Source organism: Arabidopsis lyrata (assembly GCF_000004255.2).
Source record: "Arabidopsis lyrata subsp. lyrata unplaced genomic scaffold ARALYscaffold_6, whole genome shotgun sequence".
In the NCBI taxonomy this organism is placed as follows: domain Eukaryota; kingdom Viridiplantae; phylum Streptophyta; class Magnoliopsida; order Brassicales; family Brassicaceae; genus Arabidopsis; species Arabidopsis lyrata.
This window is the reverse complement of record NW_003302550.1, coordinates 567696-587481: the sequence shown is the minus strand read 5'-3', so window position 1 is coordinate 587481 and position 19786 is coordinate 567696. Positions and strand designations below refer to the sequence as shown.

The 19786-nt window shown below is 36.5% G+C and overlaps 4 protein-coding genes across 7 annotated transcripts; 2 read left to right on the top strand and 2 right to left on the bottom strand.

Annotated features, from left to right (window-relative positions):
• Positions 1 to 201: 201 nt before the first annotated feature.
• Positions 202 to 3824, top strand: LOC9307039 (transcription factor MYB3R-5). Its single transcript, XM_002873001.2, has 9 exons — positions 202 to 459; positions 842 to 993; positions 1159 to 1210; positions 1385 to 1442; positions 1783 to 1877; positions 1971 to 2074; positions 2162 to 2290; positions 2410 to 3480; positions 3563 to 3824. The coding sequence occupies exons 1-8, from the start codon at positions 418 to 420 to the stop codon at positions 3401 to 3403; spliced, it is 1626 nt and encodes a 541-aa protein (XP_002873047.1). The 5' UTR covers positions 202 to 417; the 3' UTR covers positions 3404 to 3480; positions 3563 to 3824.
• Positions 3825 to 4123: 299 nt separating this feature from the next.
• LOC9309115 (E3 ubiquitin-protein ligase PRT6) lies at positions 4124 to 13044 on the bottom strand. 3 transcript variants are annotated; one of them, XM_021021400.1, is made up of 18 exons: positions 12908 to 13044; positions 12542 to 12830; positions 11290 to 12396; positions 9952 to 11153; positions 9671 to 9811; positions 9135 to 9378; positions 8350 to 9051; positions 7841 to 8035; positions 7156 to 7736; positions 6882 to 6933; positions 6189 to 6798; positions 5837 to 6018; positions 5237 to 5757; positions 5040 to 5144; positions 4871 to 4937; positions 4658 to 4735; positions 4496 to 4564; positions 4124 to 4405 (listed from the first exon to the last, which is right to left on the bottom strand). In XM_021021400.1, exons 2-18 carry the CDS (start codon positions 12602 to 12604, stop codon positions 4334 to 4336), a joined length of 5991 nt encoding a protein of 1996 aa, XP_020877059.1. In that variant the 5' UTR covers positions 12605 to 12830; positions 12908 to 13044; the 3' UTR covers positions 4124 to 4333. The 3 variants fall into 3 exon arrangements, with proteins under 3 accessions (XP_020877059.1, XP_020877058.1, XP_020877057.1); XM_021021399.1 differs by having other exon boundaries at positions 12542 to 12818; XM_021021398.1 differs by having other exon boundaries at positions 12542 to 12812.
• A 3070-nt stretch (positions 13045 to 16114) lies between these two features.
• On the top strand, positions 16115 to 18666 carry LOC9307038 (probable serine/threonine-protein kinase PBL11). Of its 2 annotated transcripts, XM_021021402.1 has the most exons (6): positions 16138 to 16626; positions 16976 to 17283; positions 17410 to 17545; positions 17635 to 17777; positions 17865 to 17988; positions 18068 to 18666. In XM_021021402.1, exons 1-6 carry the CDS (start codon positions 16575 to 16577, stop codon positions 18472 to 18474), a joined length of 1170 nt encoding a protein of 389 aa, XP_020877061.1. In that variant the 5' UTR covers positions 16138 to 16574; the 3' UTR covers positions 18475 to 18666. The 2 variants fall into 2 exon arrangements, with proteins under 2 accessions (XP_020877060.1, XP_020877061.1); XM_021021401.1 differs by having other exon boundaries at positions 16115 to 16626; positions 17635 to 17988.
• Positions 18612 to 19643, bottom strand: LOC9309114 (trafficking protein particle complex subunit 4). The gene is made up of 3 exons (XM_002870921.2): positions 19512 to 19643; positions 19032 to 19200; positions 18612 to 18957 (listed from the first exon to the last, which is right to left on the bottom strand). The coding sequence occupies exons 1-3, from the start codon at positions 19569 to 19571 to the stop codon at positions 18761 to 18763; spliced, it is 426 nt and encodes a 141-aa protein (XP_002870967.1). The 5' UTR covers positions 19572 to 19643; the 3' UTR covers positions 18612 to 18760.
• Positions 19644 to 19786: the final 143 nt, after the last annotated feature.

Below are 19786 nucleotides of genomic sequence, written 5' to 3'. Positions count from 1 at the left end.
CCACGCATTGAAACTCGTTGTTTTCGTTTTTATTCGAAAGAATAATTTAATAAGCCCAGTCACATAAATTTCGTACAAATACATACAATTTCTCAATTTCATTTAACTAGGCACCGGCCGGTTTATTCCAAACCAATTTAAATGTTTTTCATATAGTACATTCGAGTCGGTTTGTAATAAACCGGCCGGTGCCAGGTTAACGGCGAATAACAGTTACGTCGACGGAAGAAGTATTCGTTACAATATTTGTTTTAACCTTTTTTATTAATCCCAATTTTTTTTTTTTTTTCCATTAGTCTCCTTCTCCTTTCTCTCTTCTCTCTCGTTCAACGGGCAAAGTTTTTTTCGAATAAAGTTTTGGTTTTTTAACGTACCCTTGTTTTTCGTCCTCGCGAATTCGCCCATCTGTCTATCACGATGAGCTCAAGTTCGAATCCAGCGGCTTGTTCACCGGAAAAGGTCAGATTTTTCCCTGAATCTGATTAGGGCTTTTCATTTCTTGTGATCAGATTGTAATCTTCTTCTACTGTGGTATGAGTTCATGGGTTTTAGGTCTGAATCGGAACACGTTTTAACGGGTCTAGGAAAAGGGTCTTATTGGTTTCTAATGATTAGAATTGTATAAACCCTAAACATCTTATGCTTGAAAGAAATCGACTTGTTTTAGTGATTTTCCCCGATTTCTGAGATCTGGCTTCAGTTTTGCGGCCGTTGGGTTTTTAGGGTTTTCTGATTTTGGATTAATTGGTTGATAAAGATCCGTTCTGCTTCATTCTGTTGTCAAATCTTATGTTTTTTTCACGAAAATTCTGGATTTTTGGTAATGTTCATGGGTCTTTAGGAGGAAAGAAGTGAATTGAAAATTGAGATTCAATGTATGGAGAATAAGCAACCATTAGCTGCCTCTTGCTCTTCTGCATCCGAAGGCAGTAGCTGTTTCTTCCTCAAGTCACCTGAAATCGCAACTCCTGCCACTGTATCTTCAACTCCTCGGTACATTTATTGTCTGTTACATTTCATCTTCTATTTGTGAGTCTATACAACTTGTTATGAAATTGATTGATCGGAAAGATTGTGCTGTGATGACTATACTTGGAACTATGAGTTCTGAACCGAACTCATTTTGGGTTTTGCAATGTTTTAATGTTGATCTTGCAGGAGGACTAGTGGCCCTATGAGACGAGCAAAAGGTGGTTGGACTCCAGAGGAGGTTAGTTGTTTCTTTTATTTATAATTTCCTGGTTTTCGGTTTCATAATTTAGTTGATGTGTGGAGCAACCTCATTCGACTTTGTATCTTATATGTATATGGATTAGTGTTTACTTGAATGAAAAGATTAGGCTAGCCTTATTGTGGCCTGTAATTGGTTTCTATCACTATTCAGGATGAGACACTTAGACGAGCAGTTGACAAGTATAAGGGGAAGAGGTGGAAGAAAATTGGTAAATTTCTTTTCTTGAATCTATTTCCTGTAAAAGTAGTGTTGCAACACATCAAATAAGATTATTGGTCTTCTAATGACCTATTTGGATAATTTATAAGATTTGTATTTGGGAACTGAACTCTTGTCTAGATGTATTTACTTGAATGTATAATTTATACATTCGAAAACTGAACTCTTATCTTAAATCTGCTGAGAATTTTGTGGGAATTTCTCTCATTCACTAAACATTATCTGCTGTGCACTTTGCAAGAGAACCAAAATTTCTTTTGTCTCTTAAAAGTTAAAGTAGCTGGTTTCAATCATTGTTCTGGTTTGACTTTTTGTATTTCATTTTGAAGCGGAATTTTTTCCAGAAAGAACAGAAGTCCAATGCTTGCACCGGTGGCAGAAAGTTCTTAATCCAGAGCTTGTTAAAGGACCTTGGACTCAAGAGGTTCTCTTTTCCTTCATGTTCTGAAACTTTTTTGCTTTTGATTTCTCGTAAAATTTGCTAGCTCTAAAATTGCCTTTCTTTTGTGATATGTAGGAGGATGATAAAATCGTTGAACTTGTAAAAAAGTATGGACCTGCCAAATGGTCTGTTATCGCGAAGTCTTTACCAGGTCGTATCGGGAAGCAATGTCGAGAAAGGTAATAAAGATTAGAATATTGACCATCTGAAGAATAGAGTCTATGCCTCCTTTGAATTTGGAAGCCACAATGTGTTTATGATTACAGGTGGCACAACCATTTAAATCCTGGTATTAGAAAGGATGCTTGGACCATAGAAGAAGAATCAGCTCTCATGAATTCTCATCGAATGTACGGAAACAAATGGGCGGAAATTGCTAAGGTTTTACCGGGAAGGTACACAGTACTTTCTTGTTGAACATAGTTGAAAAAGGTCTTCTAAGAAATAAAGTTGATTGATATTTTTGAACATCTCATACAGTTTTTGTTTCTGATGTCTACCTACTTTTATGCAGGACTGATAACGCCATAAAGAACCATTGGAATAGTTCACTGAAGAAAAAGTTAGAGTTCTACTTAGCAACCGGTAACTTGCCACCGCCAGCAACCAAATTCAGCGTTCTGAATGATATTGGTGATGGAGACAGAGATTCCAAGCAGTCTAGTGCAACTAAACCTTTCAAGGATTCTGATTCTGTTACCCAAACCTCTTCAGGAAATACAGATTCAAATGAAGTTGGAAGAGACCATTTTGACTCTTCTTCAGCTCTGCTTGAAGAAGTAGCTGCTTCACGAAGAATCGGTGTCAATGAGTATGCTTGCTCTCCCGTTGAGTACAAGCCTCAGTTGCCTAATCTGGAACCAATTTCAGAGGAAGTCAGAATCAACTCAAAAGCTTATGGTGAAAGATCAATCCAGAGGAAAGAAGAAAATGGGTTTGGAACTCCAAAGCATGGGAGTTTATACTACAAGTCTCCACTTGACTATTACTTTCCATCAGAAGCGGATCTGCAGCATATGTACGGATATGAATGTGGTTGCAGTCCCGGTGCTGCAACACCAGTCAGCTTAATGACTCCACCGTGTAATAAAGACAGTGGTTTAGCTGCAACAAGAAGTCCTGAATCTTTCTTGAGAGAAGCTGCTAGGACTTTTCCAAACACACCTTCTATTTTTAGGAAAAGGCGAAAAGTTGTTTTGGCGGCGAAAGCAGATGATGATGTTGTTAATGTTGGAGTTAAGGAAGTTGATCAAAAAGAAGACAGTAAAGATAGTTCAGACATTTCTCCAGCTGGGAGAGAAAGTTTGTTGCTGGAGACAAGTGATGATTGCAGGGATGATGATAAACTGGAACCAAATGGGAATGCTTTCAACGTGTCTCCACCATATCGATTAAGAGCTAAAAGAACAGCTGTAATCAAATCAAGACAGCTTGAGTTTACATTTGCAAAGGAGAAGCATGAAACCGAAACATCTGAGTTAGCATCTGAAGAAGACAAGCCTGTGTAGAACCTTTTCTTCCCTTAACGCAGAAATCTTCTTCATCTTTTGTGCATACAAAGCTGGATACATCAGCTTACAAAACTGTGAGTGAAAATTTTAAATCTTTGCTTTAATGTCACTAATCTGAGTAACAAATCTAAAACAATTCCATCCTTGTTGATACAGAGATCATGTGAAGAAACCAGTAGAATTGAAGATTTGCTGGGAAGAGAATTGTGAAGAAAAATCATTTTCATTCTCTTCCTCGCAGCCTCGATCTATGAATCGACGGCTTTGGTCTAATACACAAACTAAAATGAATAGGTAGGTACACTCAGGAGTTTAATTTTATTGTTCACTTACATGGTGGGAAATGATCTTCTGTTTACGTTTAAATGATAATTGTGCAGAAACTAGTTTAAAAGATTACAGTTGGTTTTTCTTTTTATTTTTGAGTATATGATAATATTACATGGTTGAAGAAGACACAAATTCTTCCATCTTCATACATGGAAGTGATGATATCAAAACTCAAAACACATTGGTTTTGGATGAATATGTACATACAGTTTATCGGATTTATAAACCTCCTCAAATGGCTATCTTTTTTCATTCTCTTTTTTTTTTTTGTTTTCTAAAAACGAATCAACACGTAATTTTTATTTTTTTATCTGTCGACCATTTTCAGGTAAAAGAAATTAGTAAACTTGAATAAATATAAATAAAAAAAAAGTAGCAATGCAAATATGTGCACCGATAATTGCTAAGAAAACCTACGCAACCGCAAATAAAATATACTCTATTTACAAACACGATCTCATATATCCACAAATAAAGAAATCAACCAAAGTGACAGAAATTAATTAGGTAAAAATCATCAGAAAAGCTCTCAAATCTTTAGAATCTTAACTGATGATTTCGAAACATAGAGAAACAATGTCTGACAAAGAGCGCTGTTTAAAGTACGAAGGCTCCAATTGTGGTTTGGCCGAGAACTTTCGAACTGTGATCAAGTCCATGAGAACCAACCTGACAAGGATTTCACAAAGCAAAACAATGATACATATATATTACCATACAAACTAAAGCTTTTGATTGTTGAGACAGACAAACATTTACCATGTAAGTTAAGGTGGCATAACGTTCTTCATTCAGGTATAGTGGTTTTCCTCTGGTCATATCGATATCCTGAAACAATATTCCATAGCATGGATACACCCGTATCAACAAGATCGTACTCATCAAATTTAAAGGAAAAAAGAAAAATCTTTCTAGGTTTACCTCTTCTCCAAACGTATCCAAGTAAGGAGATGGCCAAGGTGATTGTCTTGCAAATCTTTGTAGCAAAATTGTGGTCCGCTATCAAAAAATGTAGAGCAGTAGTCAATTAAAATGCCCAATAATTATGCAAACACCATACATACACAAGCAATATATAAAGTAGAGGAGAGAAGCTATATCTACGAGAGAGAGAGAGAAGACGAGAGGTGATACCCGTATCAGAAGATATACACCAGTACCAGCACCACAGGTAATTGCATGAGTAGGACAACTATTATCTCTGTAAAAGTATGTTCGAACGTCATTATTTGGTTTTCTATAACAATAACAACATCAAGCAAAACGATGTTTGGAGACTAGTGGAAGTGAGTGAAGCAAATACCTGCAACAAAGCCTCCATATGGGAGAACACAAACTTCCACACAGAAGACATAATGCAGGTTCTTCGATAACTTTGGTGCAGTGGCTGCAACGTTTTTTTATACACCTAAGAAAGAAAACAAGGCTTTTTGATTAGAGACATTGTCTTCGAATGGGGAACAACTTGTGCAAAAATCAGAGAGAGATGTCGCTGCAAACCTTTGCAGTAGGTCCTGGTATAGATTGGGTAATTTCATTAGCTGGAAAGGAACTACAGGGGTGATGCAAAGGGACCTTTTAACTCTGTTGACTCTGTATTCCCGCTGATAATGCTGGAGCCATGTTTGGGTTGAAGAGCGGAGAAGTTCATCATTGAGAATGGTATCTATAGGTGGAATCTTAAACATTTTCTCCAATTCTTGCACATGATTCAGCTCAGATTGGGGACTGTACATGAATTCCATATTGTCAGATGGCAAATCAAACATATCTGCCTCTTCATGAAACTTCCTAGGAGTAGATTTCAGTAGCTGCCACAACAACGCACATCTCCTCAAGAAAGGAAGACTATATTTACGGATTGTGCCTTTTATATCACATGACAAATCCATATAGTTAGACCTGAAATACTCCCAACCATCTGATTCTCTCAAAGCGTTGGAGATGTCATTAAGCAGGTTTTCCCCAAAATTTAATTCACTCAAGTCACTTAGGCGACATGCACAATAAGCAATTACAGTCTGCACCAAAGACAACGAGATTAGGAGACATAAGTCTAAAGAGGTAAAATTAGTATATACACAGAACAATGTGGCATACCTGAACAAGAGAGACACTGTGGAAAATATGCACAAGTGACAATAGAGATTCCTCGCATGTGAGAAAAGGAAAAGGGAGACAAAAGAGAGCCCACATCAGTGATGAAAATGGGTCATGGGCAAGAACTGGATCAGATGCTCGATTCCAGAGCAGGTCTATATTCTTCAATGAACCTGTTGTGCCTGAAAAGATGGCAAATATTCTTAGATGTTATCGAGAAACAACTACAGTCAGCAACTAAAATTGATCCCATTAAACCCCAACTACTATCAGATTTAATTGCAAATACGGAGGCCATATAGACAGACATTTCCATGTCATTTATTTTTTCTGAGAGTTGGAGAAAAAGTACCTTCACTTCCATATATGCTGCTCGAAGAACTACTTGAAATTCCATAGCATATAGACTCTGCAAGATGCTTCATACCCACAAATCTCTGACGAACATGAATAGCATTCTTTGTTTTGGTGCTCTGTACCACTCGTAATAAAAGTGATAAAATAATCCCAGTAGAGGTTTTAAACTCTTCATACATGGAGTCAATACTATAGACAGGAAGCATTGAATTCTTTGCACAACGAGCACCAATTTCCAATGAAATAAGAGAGTACTTAAGGGTGTCCCACATGACGATTGATTGTTGTGGTAGCCACAGACGTTTCGAAGTCTTTTCCTGTCGCTTAGGAAAATAGAAATCCCCGAGCTTTTTAGAGACAAATTTAAGATCTTTCCTTCTTGGTCCATCTCCCTGCAGAGTAACTGTTTTACCGCTATCACCATCTTCGATCACTTCAGCAGCAGATCGTAGTAGACACAACGCTTCAGAGAGCCAAAGAGAAGGCTTCGGTGCATCTGTAGTACGTGGACCATCTTGTAGCTTTGAGACAGAACATAAATCTCCAGGACATGCAGGCAATACGGAATTGGCTAGTCGACGGCATGCAGGACACAGAAATTCTCCCTGACAAAAGAAACAATGTTTAAGCTTCAGAAGGAGTACATTAAAGCACCAGAAAAATATCTCTAAATTGGTCACACAAATACCTGTTCTAGATCCACAATATGTGCACCTTCAAAGACAGTTCTTCTGCCAGACCTACATCCAAACAAACAAAAAAAAGCTTTTAAACGTAACATGAATATCACAGCTGTAAATCAAGGAAGGAAATAATCAATTCAACACACTGATCAACCTATGCCCAACAAGTAGGAAGGAAGTATCAACATAAAAGAAAATAAATTCACCTATCTAACTACACGCTTATCAATTAAGATTTTTGTTACACATACGACCCCAAAGAAGTCAAACATGGCTCACCTTTCCTTTAAGGATTTTAAATATCGTTTAAGGCAGCTTTGATGCACAGCATGTCCACATGATGAAAGATAAATCCCATCACAGTCGGTAAGGTGAAACCCATCTGAACCAGCATCAGGACGCCTGGAAGTCTGTCTTGATCGAATATCAGGCAATCTAACTTGCAAAGTAGATGGACCACCCACAGAATTTTTCTCCGAACTATTTTCAGCTTCATGGTGTCGATGATCTACACGTTTAAGGCTTTGATTTATCATGTTTTCAATTTTTTTGCGAACAGTTTGATACATGGCTATCTCCACTGATTCCATGTTAGATTCATCATTTCCCCTCCCATCGCTAGACCTCTTCTCTGTCTGACCATTCCCTATAAGCCGGGCTTTTAAAGATTCAATCACAGACTCAGAGGTAGCATCATCTGATAATTGCAGCATGGGAGGAGAACTTATTCTTAAACTATCTGAAGAAGCATTCATTCTCAAAAGATCAGGAGCTCCATCCACAGATATCTTCTTTTCGGATTGTGGACTTTGATCCCAAGATGGAGGGCCTCTATCCACAAAACTCAATAGTTTAGATTTCTGCAGGAAAAATGACATCATTAAGAATGATGCAGAACAAACTACCTCTATATGTTTATTTAACCTTAACAGTCACAAATTATAGCATATTCCATGCTACCAACCTGCAGAAAAATCAAGAAAGAAACGGAGTCTTTGGATTCTGGGTCCTGGCAGAGGGAACAAACTTCATGGACAGCAATTTCTGAATCATGTTCCATAACAGAATCACTTCTTTCAGTTTCAGATCTTGGATCATCATCATCCATGCTGGAACTCAAGGTAGACAAGAACTTTGACTGTTCAGCTTTCATTTTTGCCTGCATGCAAGTTAGAATAAGCATAACTGGCATATCCTGGAACTTTTTAATCCTGACTGTAGATAACAACTTGAATAATGAGCATAAAAACAATTTAGAAAAGTCATATACAAAAATCTTCTATTACCACAGAGGCATCTATGTCTACGTTCTGCATGCTCCTTGTTGATGCTTATCAAACAGGGAGCATGCAGGACCCAGACAAGTCAAGAAGCGAACAGCAGCCCGCATATGTTAAAATGCATGATCCTACATCAATGGCTACCGGTTCCATGTCAAACTTGTGCACTAGATTTGAAATAAAAGGATCTTACCATAATAGCAGCCTGCCTCTCTCTAGCTTTAGCCTTGCGCTTCTCATCAGAAGCAGAATCTGACATGACTTTATCAAAGCCAGATTGACCAACCACCTCTGGGGCAAGACTTTGCAATAGGTTCATACAAACAGAATCAATTGCACTGAACTTCTTCAGCAGATTTCCAATCCAGGACGAAATATTGCAACTGCCTGCCTCTGGAAATTGATGGAGGCCATCGCCCATACGAGTCCTCATTAACGAAACAAGAAGAGACAACAAACTTTCTTTTTCAGTCCCTTGATCTATACCAATTATTTCCAGAGCAGCCAATTCGAGAATTGGAATTGAATTTTGTAAGCAACAATCCTGACTATTAGATTGACTCTGCTGAGTGCAAATATCCAATGATAACGAGAGTAAGTGCAGTGCAGTAATGAGAACGCCATCAGGGGCACGTGATTTAACTGATGTACCACTCTGTAGTGCGTAGTATAAAACAGATGAAATTATTTGAAATGTGGCTTTGCAAGTGCCTATTCTAGCAAGCCCCTTTAGCGGCGGATAGATCATTCTCCACCTAGGAAGCTGAGTGGTCAATGCAGACACTCCACAATAACGCGAAAATCTTTCTTCTGCAGATTGCAATTCTCTTGAATGCCAACGAGGGTGGTAGAGATTCAATTCCTTCCAACAAGATGACCGTAGTGAATACTTTCCCTGCCAAAGAACTAATGTCAAGTGATATTTTACATTGCGTGTCAACTTAAAGGTGATGCCAGCATATGGGTAAGAATCAAGACCTGGTTCATGCCGGATGGATTGCAATAGACTGAAACGTCATCTAAGACCTCCTGGAGCTCGTCCGACTTGGACAGGTCACGGGGTAAAGATTTGACCAATTGACTATGAGTGAAATCTCCAGTGGCTAACTTGAAGATGATCTCTCTTCTCAAACTTTCAGCAATAGAAAGACCACAAAATCGTCTTTCTTGCAGAATCTGTATCAGAAGAGCAAGCATTTCCTGGACCAAAACTGGTTCATACCTGAGAAGAAATTTATGATAAGAATCATGTCAAAATGAGGCAAGGCAGACCGACTAATAGTAAAATCTTTAGATACAACAGAGTCATTAGGACTGACCATCTAGTAATAAATATATTCGCGATTGAGAAAATTTACAGAATAATACAAAATGCTTGTTCTACTCCAATTAGATTGAACTATTAAATGAAGAGACAGTCATATTGAACGAGGTAAGTTGACAGTTTGAATGTAGCAGAACTATAAAACCATATACTGAGATCAATTACCAGTAAGAGGACAATAAGTACATACTCGTTTGTTATATCCGGATTTAGTGAAAGATAGCTTGAGAGCCCAAATCGACTGAGAAGCTTATCAACATAAGAATCTGCGGGAGCTAACGCACCACAACACTGCAGAAGAAATAGATCAAGCTCAAGTCCCTGTTCTGACCTGAAAATAGAAACTACTAGAATGAGAAACGAGTAATCTCTTCACAACCAATTTACCAGTTTTTAAAGCTGCATCTAGTTAAACATGCAAATAAATGATGAATTACAGCACTTTATAAAAACAATAGTATTCTCACATACCAACGAACTGCCCGATACCACTCACAAGATCCTAATGCAGAATCCCCATTCTTTTTCCACATTCCAGCGATAACCTGGGCACAGAATACCCTAATCCGTAGAACATGCTCCATAACGAGTGCAGAAAATCCATAAGGATGGAAATCTCCTATCACAGAGCTGAAGAAGTCTGCCTGTGGGATCTCATGACTAATACTGACTCCATTGTATGATGCAGATTCTCCATAACATACCCTTAATGCTTTTTCTATGAGCAGAGAAAGTAACCGGTGTAACGGTAGATGAACTGATATAGCCTGAGAACTCACATCATAGTGAATGTCCGGCCATTCACACAGACCAAGTATATGTACTCCTGATGCATTCTTTGTCAAATCAGCAGAGTTGCAAGATACTCTTTTAGATTCAGCTGTAACATCTGTCTGAACCACCCCATACGGTCCACAAACATTATCCAAGCTAAGATTTGTTTGTATATCGCCGCATAGGGGTGATAAGCCAGTACTCGGATCTCTACTCGAACTGGCAAGATTACTAGATACACTTCCTCCACTTTCAACCTTTAACGAATCTCTCCTTGGCCACGACATCTTACTTTCAGGGATGTTTATGCCGCTAGGAGAAGACAACTTGGAAAGAAAATTTTTTATACCTTCATCATTTCCTAAGCATGTCTCCAAAACTTTCAAACATTCACGTATCAAGTATATGGCAGAAGAAGGAAGCAGGGCATGGAAAGGATCAATTTTGTGGACTTCAGAGGTCATTGAGCTATCAAACGAGCTGCTGCTTACCATCGCAGTACATACCGAATCTTCATGAGATAATCTTCCAACTTTTGCATACCTTTCTCCATCTCCATCACACTTGTCAAATTCTTCGTTGGCGGTTCTCTCAATTTCTATTTCTCCATCACTGGCACCAGAATATGTACCATTAACCAATAGAGAGTGAATAACAGCTATAGAATGACCCAAAAGAAAGAACAAATGCATGTAATCATATTCTTCTTCAATAGGGATTCCAGTCTCTCTTTTTAAAGGATTCATTCCTTGAGCAAAGGTCAAGAGTATCAACCATGATCTTGATAACTCACGTTGTTCATGTGTTGCATACTTAGAAACTACAGCATGGCTCATAACAAATTTCAAGTCTCCAATGACACGTTCACTTGCCTCATACAACCGTTCCCACTTTGTAACCTACAAAAGAAAACCGTCATGTTTCACTAGGAGCACAATGAAAGCGGAAATAAAACTCATCACCATTAAAATGATACAAATACTGAGTAGAAAGTATCACTAAACCAAACAATGAGAAACGAAGACATCTGTTTACCTGTAGCACACCATCCTCCCCAGAACAAGAAACAAAGATATCACTTAGGCATCCCAAAAGCATAGCCAGCAAATTCATTTCCTTCACCAGAAATGGTGTTAGAGTTGGCACCGTGAGTATTTGCACAGAAAATGTGGACAGTAGAGGATATTTCTTGAATGCATTATCAGTACCCTGCTTAACCGCTTCACTTATGACAACTGGATAGTAACTCACAAATGCTTTTGCAAATTCACACTTGAAGACTGGATCTCCAATTAATTTGAGGAACAAGTCATGTAGTTTCTTCATAACATCTTGGTCCAAGAACCTCTCAGCCTTTAAGAGAATACTCAATAAACCAGTTGAAGAGATAATCCTTCTAGAAACAAAACTGAGCAAACTCTCACTGGACATAGAAAACTCCAGAAGCATTTCAACGACTATAAAGGTCAGCTCGTTTGACATCTTTTGGGGTACCACAAGAGTATCGTTGGATCTTGCACCTTTCTGACCAATACTTTCTGCAGATAAGAGCTTGTTATGCCAACAAGTAAAAAGGGCATCAAGTACAGGCCCAACTGAATTTGCTAGATTTTCTGATAGGGGTTGAATCTGTTCAGAGCCTTTATGACTTGAACAGAAACCCTCCCGTTTCCATGCCGTCTCATCCCCACAATCACAACAACCACCACCTGTGTAGATGATCGAATAATCGTGGGACTTGTGATCCCCATTCTGGAAACAAGGCACGCAGATTGCACAAGTTGGGTCATTCTCGCATGTCCTACACCTATATGCTATATCATTGTGTCCCCAGACAGAGCCACAAACAGCTCGCTGATCAAGATTCAATTTTGCTAGATTCCTCAAAGAAACATCAGGCTCATCCTGGAACATCAACCACTGGAGCATATTCATGCTCTCCCTGAACCTCTTTTTCATGCTAGGACTCACCGCAGACTTTCGAGACCGTTCCCTAGCTTCCTTCAATCCTATTTTAACATCCTCATCTGTAGGTAAGAGAGCAGAGACTAACTCTGAAATCTTGGCCGGCTTAGCCCTAACGAATTCCACTAGGCCACGTTTAGAGCAGTATTTTTTTGGAACCCCCACAGAGGCAAGCCTCTACAAAACAAAACAAAAAAAGCCAAACTTTAACTCCAAGCATCTTACAAGATACTACAATCAAGAATCAAAACACAATCACAGCTACTAAAACAAAGTTCATATGAATAAGCAGTAGTTCGGGAAGTACAATCTAAAACAATACCTCAATGACCAAATCATGCGAGCTAGGAAGAACTGAACCAAAAAGAGGCGAATTGGTCTCCATCTCCCCAGTTAACGAGCGGCGGATATACAAAACCACCACCGACACAACGCTGCAGAAACACTTGCTTAACCCTAACACGGAACTGTGACTCTCCAGGGTTTAATCCTCCAAGGAGGAAACTTTCGGAGTAAAACGAAGACGATGAGACTTAGATAGAACCAACAAGTGATCGTCTTCACACCAGAGCCAGACGAACTTTCAATAAAACCTGAAACTTTCGAGATAACTTCAAATTACAATGATTATATGAGTGAATTCAGTAAAAGAATCGGCTTAGGTTCCAAAAAATCAAGGAAGAAATACCTCCAATTTTCTGAGAGAAAACCCTAATTTCTCCGATTGCAGCACTACGACGGAAGAGTTTATAGGTGGAGATTGGTTAAAGGCATGGCAGTTCGCGGAGCTAGGGAGGTCTCTTTTACAATTGAGATACGAACGAAGAAAAAGTCACTATTTTGATTTTTATTTCTTTCCTAAATGATTTTTTTTTTTTGTTTAGTAGTTGACATTTTCAATTACTAAATAAACTAGATTTTACACTGCAATCGATTTTTTAACTAAAAAATTAAATTTTTTAATATTGTTTATTTTGTTAAGTGTTTAAGATTGTATAATTTTATTTTGATTGTTAATTTTAAGATTTCATCCGTGATGTTAATATCGTCCCGTATTAATATCGATCCAAACCCGTCCCACTATATAACCTCGTCCTGTGAAATTAAACATCATTTTGTTATTTTTAATAATATTTTATTTAATAAACATATAATTCGAGTCAAATTAAAGTTTGATCTTATATATATATTTTAAAATTTTAGTTAATAATAATTAATTCTATATAATGATTTCTGAATTAATTGTGTATGACCGACGATCAAGATTGAAGATTAAAAACCGGATTAAGATTTGAATGGCCACGATTAAATGTAGGAATTGTTGAGATTTTTTAAGGAAATCGAATTGAATATGGATGTAACTGTGGCAAAGATTAGTTATGCTTAATATATTAGATTAAGATTTTTGGAAACGATTTTTTATGTTAATATCTTTGATGTAATTTTGAAAATCTAAATAATTAATGTCAATGACATTTGATCGTAAATAAGTTGGAACTCCAGGATTTATTTCATAAATGTCTCCAAAAATGTATATATAGATTCCTTTTTATCATCAATTCACTAGCTCCATCTACTATACATTTTTGCAACACTTTTTGGGGTTCCTAATCGGGTCAAATTTTGTTTAATTTTGACCCGGAAATCTTCAATCGGATCTTTCCTTATTTTTGACAAAATTAAAAAACGAAAATTAATCAATAAAATCTAAAAAATATATATTTTCTCAACTAATTACTATACCTAAACTCTTTATTTATGGCATATTCTCTACAATTTTTATAGATATAGAAATCAAATATGATTATTTAATGCTAATATAACAAATTTGAACTAATTTCCTAAAACCTCTCTACCTAATTAAAACATAAATATATGATTCTCATTTCACTTTTATATGATCTTATATTTATATTATTTTGAACTATTATAAAATATATATACTTAATAAAAAAAATCGATTTTTTTCTGCATATGCTATGATTCAAATTTTTTAAAACGGACATATTACTCAATCGATGAAGAAAAAAATATGTGTACAATCTATATTAACATTTTTGAAAAACAAATTTGCGCGTTTAATCAGGTCGTATTTTTTTTTTTACTCTGACCCGGAATTGAGTCATTCAGATATTTTCTTAATTTCTACAATTATCTAAAACGGGACAATATACCACGGTGAAATCTTAAAATTAACAAATCGAAATACAATTATTTAGTATTTTAATATACATTTTAAAAATATTTTTACGGGTTGGTCTAAAAACACACACTAATTTGAAATATATATATATATATATAATATATTATAGAACCTATTTGAAAGCAAACTTTTAAATTGACTCGAATTATATGTCTTTTAAATAAAAGTGTTATTAAAAGAAATAACAAAATGATGTTTAATTTTACGGGACATGATTATATGGTGGGACGGGTCGGATTTGGATTGATATTAATACGGGATAATATATCACGGGTGAAATCCTGGGATTAACAAATCAAAATACAATTATACAATTTTAAACACAAAACAAAACAAATACAACTTAAAATTTTCATTTTTAGTTACAACGCATGTGACTCGCAATGTACAACAAAAAATATTATATACAACAAATTCATCATTTTATAAAAAGACAAAAAAAAACAAATAATTAACCCGCGGTGTACCGCGGGTAACAATCTAGTTACTAGTAGAAATGTAGAATCTTTGGATCATATTTGACAGTTTTTTTTTTTAATAACATTAATTTTTTTTTTTGTAAACTATTTTTTCTAATTTTTTCTAAGTTATAATAAATGACATATTTTGAACATTAGTTACTTCATTTACAATTTTGTAACATCACCAAGAGATAAGTTAACGAGAAACATGAAAGGTAAATGACCATTGTAAAACCAAAAGTCTTTGTTTTTTTTTGTCACGAATCAAAGTCTTTTTAAAAAAAAAAAAAAAATGCTTGGTTGTTAGACCAGAGATAGTAATGATATAATAATAATAGTGAATAAACGAAATAGAAAATATGGTATGTAATATAGGAACTGATGATATACTAAAACAACTATTGTAAAATGAAATCATGCACTAAATTTAAAATAATTGTGTCCCCAAAAATTAATTAAATTTTTCAATCATATATATAAATTTCTGCAAATTTATTTATAGACAAATATTTATCAATATGCCATTACCTTTGAAAATTTTAAAATATATACTTACATCATCAACTATATTAGTGGCCCAGGGGCCAAGGCCATGGATGAAAATGAAGCCTGTTAATAGCTATTGCCATATTATGGTTCAATACTTCCATATATTGGGCTGGGCCCATAGATGATATACTATCAAGTTTTTTTTTTTTTTTTTTGACAATCTATCCAGTTTGTTTTATTCATTGGAACATAATCATATGTTGAAATCAGGTTCCTAGTTCCTACTAATCTAACCAAATTTATTGTTTACTAAACGTTTTGTTTTAAGAAAATACTTGATAAATTATATATATAGTCAAGCTAATATTATCTAAAATTAAAAACATCAGATAAGAAAAGGGCTACAAAATATATATTTTTGATACGGGTCACCATTTTCTTTAGATCGCTATATTTGTAAGTGATATATGTAAACAGTAGATCAATATGTCAATTTCAAATTTTCTTATAGATTTTTAATGAATTGTAGCCAAGGAAACCGATACTTACTTTGGCAAAATATATACAACCTCCACAACATATATTCGAGAGTCGAGACTATCAACGGCGCAATATAAAATAAGGCTTCTTCTCTTCGTTTCATTCAGCCATTTTTAGTATATCAACTACTCCAAAACTAGTTTTCTACAAAAAAAAAAAACTCCATTCATCGACTACTACAACCACAAACCAACTAGGTAACTTCAAAATTCAGTTCCTTTTCAAGTTTATTTGTCCCCGTGGGTAGCAGACTCAAAGTCTTATAGGAAAAGTCAACAAGTCAACGATGAACAGAGGAGGATGAGGAAGAAGACAAAGTCCAATAGGGCGTACCCAAAAGGTCCCTAACTGAGAGAGAAAGAGAGAGGAAAGAGCTAAAAAAAAAAAAAAACAATCTTTTCTTTTCATTTCAATTACTTTCATTATTATCACAAAGACTTTTCTTCCAGAGAACAAAAGGTTAGGCTATTGATTATTAAGCCAGCTCAATTTTCTTTCTTTCTCTGGGAAAATTTTGGGTTTTTCTTGAAGGTCTTTTTCAATTTTCGCTCCATTTCGTACGCCTTGAACTGGGTTTGTGTTTACACACATAAAGTTGTCATCTTTTTTATCTTCTTTCAATCGAGAAGATTATAGAGCTGAGTGAGTTTCTTGAGTTTTTAATGGGAGGTTGTTTCAGCAATCGGATCAAAACAGATATTGCTTCCAGCACATGTGAGTCCTTGGTCAATTTTCTTGTCTTTCTCCTACTTATTATTATTATTAAATTTGATTGATATCTTGTGAATAATTATTCTTTCACACTCTTGCTTAGTCCTGCAGTAGAAAGTTTTTAGATTTAAGTTCTTGTTCAGAGTAGAAGATAGTATGTTTCCATTATTGGTAAGAAGAGCTGAATCTATGGAAATCGCAGTGTCGGCTAAGTAGATTTGACTGTCACTTTATTCTCTCTAAAAAAGGTTGTCTTTTTAGAATCTAAAGTCTAAAACCAGATTCTTTCTAGGATTAGAATTGAAAGTTTTGTGTTTTGAATGTTCTGTTTCTGAAAGAAGAATTCTTGTAGGGCTAAGTTCGAAATTTTTGAGTAGAGATGGGAGCAAGGGCTCGTCGACCACCTCCTTCTCTTATATGCCTCGAACAGAAGGCGAGATCTTGCAAAATGCTAATCTGAAGAACTTTAGTCTCAGTGAACTGAAATCTGCAACCAGGAATTTCCGGCCTGATAGTGTGGTTGGTGAAGGTGGATTTGGTTGTGTTTTCAAAGGCTGGATCGATGAGGCCTCACTCACTCCTTCTAAACCGGGGACCGGGATTGTCATTGCAGTTAAAAGACTTAACCAAGAAGGGTTTCAAGGTCATCGAGAGTGGCTGGTTAGTCACATTTTTTCTCCTCAAGCTACCTTTTTTGTTATTTCAAGATTGTCCAAGAACCTGGTTTTGTAGTTTGAGTGAGTGATCCTCTTTTTTGGTGTTTTTTTTTCACTTTGAAAACAACAGGCTGAGATCAATTATTTAGGCCAGCTGGATCATCCTAACCTTGTGAAACTGCTTGGATACTGCTTGGAAGAGGAGCACAGGCTTCTTGTTTACGAGTTTATGCCCCGTGGTAGTCTTGAGAATCACTTGTTCAGAAGTAAGTTCAAATATCTTCAAAGAGAAAGATGCTCATGGAAGAATTTGTTATACACAATGATTAATTTTTCTTTCTTTTTCTCATAACAGGAGGAACATTCTATCAGCCACTTTCATGGAACACGCGGGTTCGAATGGCTCTTGGTGCAGCTAGAGGACTTGCTTTTCTTCACAATGCTCAACCGCAAGTTATATACCGAGACTTCAAAGCATCCAACATCTTGCTAGATTCGGTATGGCACATGATTGATACTTTTTGTAGCTTTGGTTTTGGATGCAGCCAGAGAAGTTTATCTTTAACTGTTTCTCTGTATCTGCAGAACTACAATGCAAAGCTTTCGGATTTCGGTTTGGCTAGAGATGGTCCAATGGGTGACAATAGCCATGTTTCTACCAGAATCATGGGAACTCAGGGATACGCTGCTCCAGAATATCTAGCTACAGGTATATATGAGCATGCATTCTCTCTTATTATGATCAATGAAGAGAACTCCAATACTGATGTATATGTCAAATTTGAAAGGTCATTTATCGGCGAAGAGCGATGTGTACAGTTTTGGGGTTGTGTTACTGGAGTTGTTATCAGGAAGACGAGCAATTGACAAGAATCAACCAGTAGGAGAACACAATCTAGTGGATTGGGCAAGACCTTACTTAACAAACAAGAGAAGACTTCTACGGGTGATGGATCCTCGCCTCCAAGGTCAATACTCGCTAACCCGAGCTTTGAAAATTGCAGTTCTTGCACTCGATTGCATATCCATAGATACCAAGAGTAGACCGACCATGAACGAAATCGTCAAGACACTGGAAGAACTTCATATCCAGAAGGAAGCACCGAAAGAGCAGCAGAATCCACAAATCAGCATTGACATCAACATCAACAAATCTCCACAAGCTGTGAATTATCCTAGGCCTTCAATTATGTAACAATAAAATTATCCTAGGCAATCTTTTTACCGGGTTCTAGAGATGTATAGACTCTTTACCATCTGTCTATTTAGGTATTATGCTGTTTGGTAGTAACAAAAGAAGTCTCTTCTTTTTATCCCAGTTTCCTGGCAATGTAAGGGAGAGAAGGAAATTTGATAGTTGTAAAATTAGGTCCCCTTACAACGTTCACATGTTATCTCACATAAAATAATGTTAACAGGATAAGAAAACCACAAAAATGGCAAAGAAGTGAGATGATCCCAGCAGACAATCAATCTCTTGCTCATCGTCCTAACAATGCAACACGATCTGACTGTACAGCTTGAGTAAGGTTGATGTCGAAAAGCTCGCAACGGATAGGCATTTCAATCTCGTAGAAAGGATTCTTCAAGACATAATCAGTGTAGAGTTCATAAATGTATCTAAGGAGGCTCTCCATGTGAGGAGTCCCAGGTTCACAAACCACAAAGAACTTTGTTCCTGAGACATCAGTTATAGAGCCAAATCAATAATCAAGAGAAGTACACGTAACTTGTTCTGGCGATGTATGTTACCTGGGAGAGATTGGAAACAATGGAGATCAAAAGTGTCGGCTTCGAGAAGCTCAATTCCAGAACAGCCATTAACAGGTGAAAGCTGCTGAGAAATGGCGTGCATTGAATGCCATAAACTAGCTACTCTCAAGCTATCATTCGTATCCATTCTTCCCTTTGTTCCACAATCCTAAAATTTCCCAAATCCAAATCCAAATACACACAGAACAGATCAAAATTCAAATCCAAACACAGTCTCTATTTCAGATTTCAGCAAAATTAAGAAATTTTCTTTCCTTAGCAGATATTCACAAACCCTAGAGTAAATACCTAAATCACTCCTTCTTCTAAACCTACTGATCTCCAAAAATTCATATTTTGGTTTATCCCTCAAATAAAATCGATGAATCAGGCGAAATTAACATTAATTAGCTCGTCATTCTCCAGACATAGAAAGTAGCAAGCTGCGAGATCGAGAACAAGAAGATGGAGAGATCGTACCTTGTAGAATATCAAACCACCAGATTTGTTTATTATGTAAAGACTGTAAATCGCCGCCATTGTTTTCCGATAATCTTCAAAGATCCAATTCCAGAAATCAGCGAGACGATGAAGACAAGAACAAAGCGACTAAAAAACAACAGTACAGATCTTAAAGAAGAACAATGAAAACGATGTCGTTTTCAATATCGATGGTCTCTACTCGCGCCACGTCGCCTAATTCATTTAAACGACGTCGTCAGTTAAAGAACTAGCGTCTCTTAAAGCGCCACGTG

Excerpts from the sequence above, each read along its gene's own strand:
- LOC9307039 (XM_002873001.2), top strand. The coding sequence starts at position 418 with ATGAGCTCAAGTTCGAATCCAGCGGCTTGTTCACCGGAAAAG. Across the intron at positions 1,443-1,782 it reads GAAGAGGTGGAAGAAAATTG|CGGAATTTTTTCCAGAAAGA; the intron begins GTAAATTTCTTT and ends TTCATTTTGAAG. Across the intron at positions 2,075-2,161 it reads GGGAAGCAATGTCGAGAAAG|GTGGCACAACCATTTAAATC; the intron begins GTAATAAAGATT and ends TTATGATTACAG.
- LOC9309115 (XM_021021400.1), bottom strand. The coding sequence starts at position 12,604 with ATGGAGACCAATTCGCCTCTTTTTGGTTCAGTTCTTCCTAGCTCGCAT. Across the intron at positions 8,036-8,349 it reads AGAGGCAGGCTGCTATTATG|GCAAAAATGAAAGCTGAACA; the intron begins GTAAGATCCTTT and ends ACTTGCATGCAG. Across the intron at positions 6,019-6,188 it reads CAGCATATATGGAAGTGAAG|GCACAACAGGTTCATTGAAG; the intron begins GTACTTTTTCTC and ends CCATCTTTTCAG.
- LOC9307038 (XM_021021401.1), top strand. The coding sequence starts at position 16,575 with ATGGGAGGTTGTTTCAGCAATCGGATCAAAACAGATATTGCTTCCAGC. Across the intron at positions 16,627-16,975 it reads AGATATTGCTTCCAGCACAT|GGCTAAGTTCGAAATTTTTG; the intron begins GTGAGTCCTTGG and ends GAATTCTTGTAG. Across the intron at positions 17,546-17,634 it reads TGAGAATCACTTGTTCAGAA|GAGGAACATTCTATCAGCCA; the intron begins GTAAGTTCAAAT and ends TTCTCATAACAG.
- LOC9309114 (XM_002870921.2), bottom strand. The coding sequence starts at position 19,571 with ATGGCGGCGATTTACAGTCTTTACATAATAAACAAATCTGGTGGTTTG. Across the intron at positions 19,201-19,511 it reads GTGGTTTGATATTCTACAAG|GATTGTGGAACAAAGGGAAG; the intron begins GTACGATCTCTC and ends GGGAAATTTTAG. Across the intron at positions 18,958-19,031 it reads TTGTTTCCAATCTCTCCCAG|GAACAAAGTTCTTTGTGGTT; the intron begins GTAACATACATC and ends CTGATGTCTCAG.